The sequence below is a fragment of the Rhyacophila brunnea genome, unplaced genomic scaffold (assembly GCF_057557595.1).
Source record: "Rhyacophila brunnea isolate RB1 unplaced genomic scaffold, BYU_Rbru_1.0 scaffold_24, whole genome shotgun sequence".
Lineage (NCBI taxonomy): Eukaryota > Metazoa > Arthropoda > Insecta > Trichoptera > Rhyacophilidae > Rhyacophila > Rhyacophila brunnea.
Genome location: NW_028232904.1, coordinates 26,662,412 through 26,665,583, shown reverse-complemented (window position 1 = coordinate 26,665,583; position 3,172 = coordinate 26,662,412). Strand labels below are relative to the sequence as shown.

The 3,172-nt window shown below is 34.9% G+C and overlaps 1 protein-coding gene across 1 annotated transcript; it reads right to left on the bottom strand.

Moving 5' to 3' along the window:
- Positions 1-662: 662 nt before the first annotated feature.
- On the bottom strand, positions 663-2,520 carry LOC147069254 (uncharacterized). Its single transcript, XM_085950943.1, has one exon. It carries the CDS (start codon positions 2,388-2,390, stop codon positions 810-812), a length of 1,581 nt encoding a protein of 526 aa, XP_085807069.1. The 5' UTR covers positions 2,391-2,520; the 3' UTR covers positions 663-809.
- Between the last annotated feature and the right edge of the window lie 652 nt (positions 2,521-3,172).

Sequence of the window (3,172 nt, the reverse complement as noted above, 5' to 3'; positions counted from 1 at the left end):
TCCAGGAGCCTTATGTTGTATCTTGCGAGTTGAAGTCGCCCGATCGACATGACGTCATATCACATCATTGTGACGTACTACCGGAGTGATAATAGCATTCGAGAAATTAACGCTACTCAAATACTGGCGTTATTCAGTGTCCCCATACACAAATAGGTGTTTCAGCATAATAATATCTATGGTGAGCCGTGTGCTTGGGCGGCTCGCCTCGATGCGTCTATTGAGCTTATATCACAATTACGTCATGTCATCGGGTGACTTCATGTCACAAGTTATAACATAGGGCACCTGGGAAGGCAATGCAGAGGAAGAGCGTCCGCGCGCTGGAGCGACCAAGTGAAAGAGCAGACTGGGGGCAAGATCGAGAAGAATCGAAAGTCTTGGTCGCTCAAAGGATGGCGAAATTCAAATGTGGTCACGATCCTCAGCCATGAGTGCACGACCAGAAGAAGAAGAATTTGGTATTTAAAATTAAAAAGTAGGTTAGCATATGTATTTGATAATACTGAGAGTGTTATTATCAGATAATATCTTGATACAAATCATTATCAAATAAGGTTTTTATCGAATCTAATAGAATTGTAATATTACTTTACGCATACCAGCCTAGCATATTAATAGTTTTGTAACATATGTACGTATAACTAGAAGTTGAATTGCTCTACGAACAACGCGTTATTTTTTGATCGCAATGTTGTACGACCATCTGTTTCCGGTGCAACAGCCGACATATTGTGCAATTTCCATGTAACCTATGAACTCATATGTGAAGACTAGAAAGAATGGCAGAGCACATTCTTGTAAATAATCTAAAGGCATCTCCCACACAGACGTGATTTTCGCTGTTGACACCAACGTCCATGCAAGACGTAAGGGAGAGGTGACCTATCACAAAAATAGTCGTCAGTTACAATTATACAAACTGGAGTTTTTCCATCTGTGAAATTGTCTTGAACGTACTTTGCACCGGAAGCCACTACCTTTTCGGTAAACTCTCGGAAGCAACCGCACTTCCAAGGATTTCCCCGTAGATCCATATTTAAATTAGAAAGATTAGTAGCGAACGCATTAGGTGGTAATGAGCTTAGAGAGTTGCATTGCAAATGAAGATTTATTAAATTTGGATAGTGAAATATGTTTATAGAAATGGTCTCAATAAGGTTGAAAGACAAATCAATATGTTCAATTAAAGGAAATTGACTAAATCCGACAGTGTGTAAGCGATTATGTTTCAATTTTAACGTACGTAGTTTCTCCGGGAAAGTTGTAGAATGGATATGAATTAAATGGTTTCCAGAGAGGTCTATTTCTATTATGCTCGCCAGTGCCGAGAAGATTGCATTTGGCAATGTCCTAATATTGTTGTTCGATAAATACAGATATTCCAACTTAGATTGTGATCGAAATATATTGGCGGACAAAGTTAATAGTTCATTGTATGAAAGATTTAAAATACATATGCGTGTGTTATTGTAGAAAATATTGTCAGATAAAATTGATAGTTGATTTAGTGAAAGATCTAATTTTGATAACTCTATATTATTAGAGAAAGCATTGTCAGATAAAGAGTATAATAGATTGTCACGTAGATAAATGTTTTTCAATTGTAAATATGAATGAAAAAAATCGTCTGGTAAGTGTGCTATTTCATTATATGACAGATTTATAGAAATTAGTCCAGTAGCACACAATAATGCATACCTTGAAATAAATCGTAGTTTATTTCCAGAAATATTCAAATTGATAGTGTTGGCGCATATTTCACATGATCTGTCCGAACTAGATTCATTGGGCATAATAAGGTTTGTTGAAGATGCCGTTAATAGGCGAGCACAAGTTAAACTTTTCAGTCTGATAGGAATAGCAATATTTTTGGAAACATCTAGCGAATAAAGTGATTTACCACTGAAATATTGTTTAAAGTTAAAGTTGTCATCAAATTCGAAAAGATTGCCGGATATTTGCATTGAAAAATAATTATTTCTTGTTAGTAAAATAATTCCTTTAAGCGATGTCATTATATTTGAATTTAGATTCAAAATACGTAGCTCAGTGGAAATATTTAAAAATGAAAAAGTGTGTAAAAAGTTCCTTGAAAGATCTAATATTTCAAGGGAAGTTAAGGATGCGAAGGTACCATCCTCAATATCATAGAGCATGCAGTCCGAGGCGTTGAGTTGAGAGACGGATTCTAACTGAGATATATTGATAAAGTGCTCCGCTCGAAGCTTATTATACCCCTGAAGTGTTGTATTCGTGCACTTCACATGTTTACTATCAGAGAGTACCAAACAATCAATTCCATCGGCATCTGACATCGATAAGTAAAATATTATTATAATCAATGTAGTAATAAGAACCGTGATTAAAACTTCACTTGTGCGGGACATAGTTATTATTTTTAAATAGGTCACTAATAATTATTAATTTTGTTGATAAACTGACGACGCGTTTTTGAACAAAAGCTTGATTCTTTTCAACTATTAGCTATACGATAATTCTGTATCGATATAATATTATTTTAGTGTATATTTTTTCAAAATTCAATAAATATAACACACTTTTTAACAAAAACAAACGAAACTACGATTTATTAACTCTCTCGTTCACTGATAACACTTTTTACACGCACACTATTGTTAGCTAACTATGAATTTTTGTTAAATATTTTTATATCGATATGTAAAATAATGAAATAATAAATTAGTTTATAAATTGATTGAAACACAAGGTTAAAAAGGACGTCTTGGTCTTATGAACGTAATATTCTATTTGAATGTTGTTCTCGCTAACAATTTTTATTGTGTTATCAGTTTATTTAAATAAACCTGAAAGTACAGTATGGTTAAAATGTAGGTTAACCTGAGTAGGTATGTGCGTTTAAAGCCGGTTTTACACGCTCAGATATTTTACTTCCACTGCTTTAAGGCTATACCTTAGTTGAGGCATGGTCTAAAAAGATCGTGGGTAGGCGATGCGCGGATTGCGGGTCGCGGGTGCAAATGACGCATGCCGACCGAAACATAATGTGTCATACAAATCCAACATGCGTCCATTTAATGTTCTGTTGAAAGCGGCCGTGCATATCCTCGGCTGTGCATATATGACGGGTGGTGGTGTGCACTTAAAAAATGTATGTTCTATTAGTAAGAATAATAATATATTCATTGAC

Coding starts and splice junctions, on each gene's coding strand:
- LOC147069254 (XM_085950943.1), bottom strand. CDS start 2,390: ATGTCCCGCACAAGTGAAGTTTTAATCACGGTTCTTATTACTACATTG.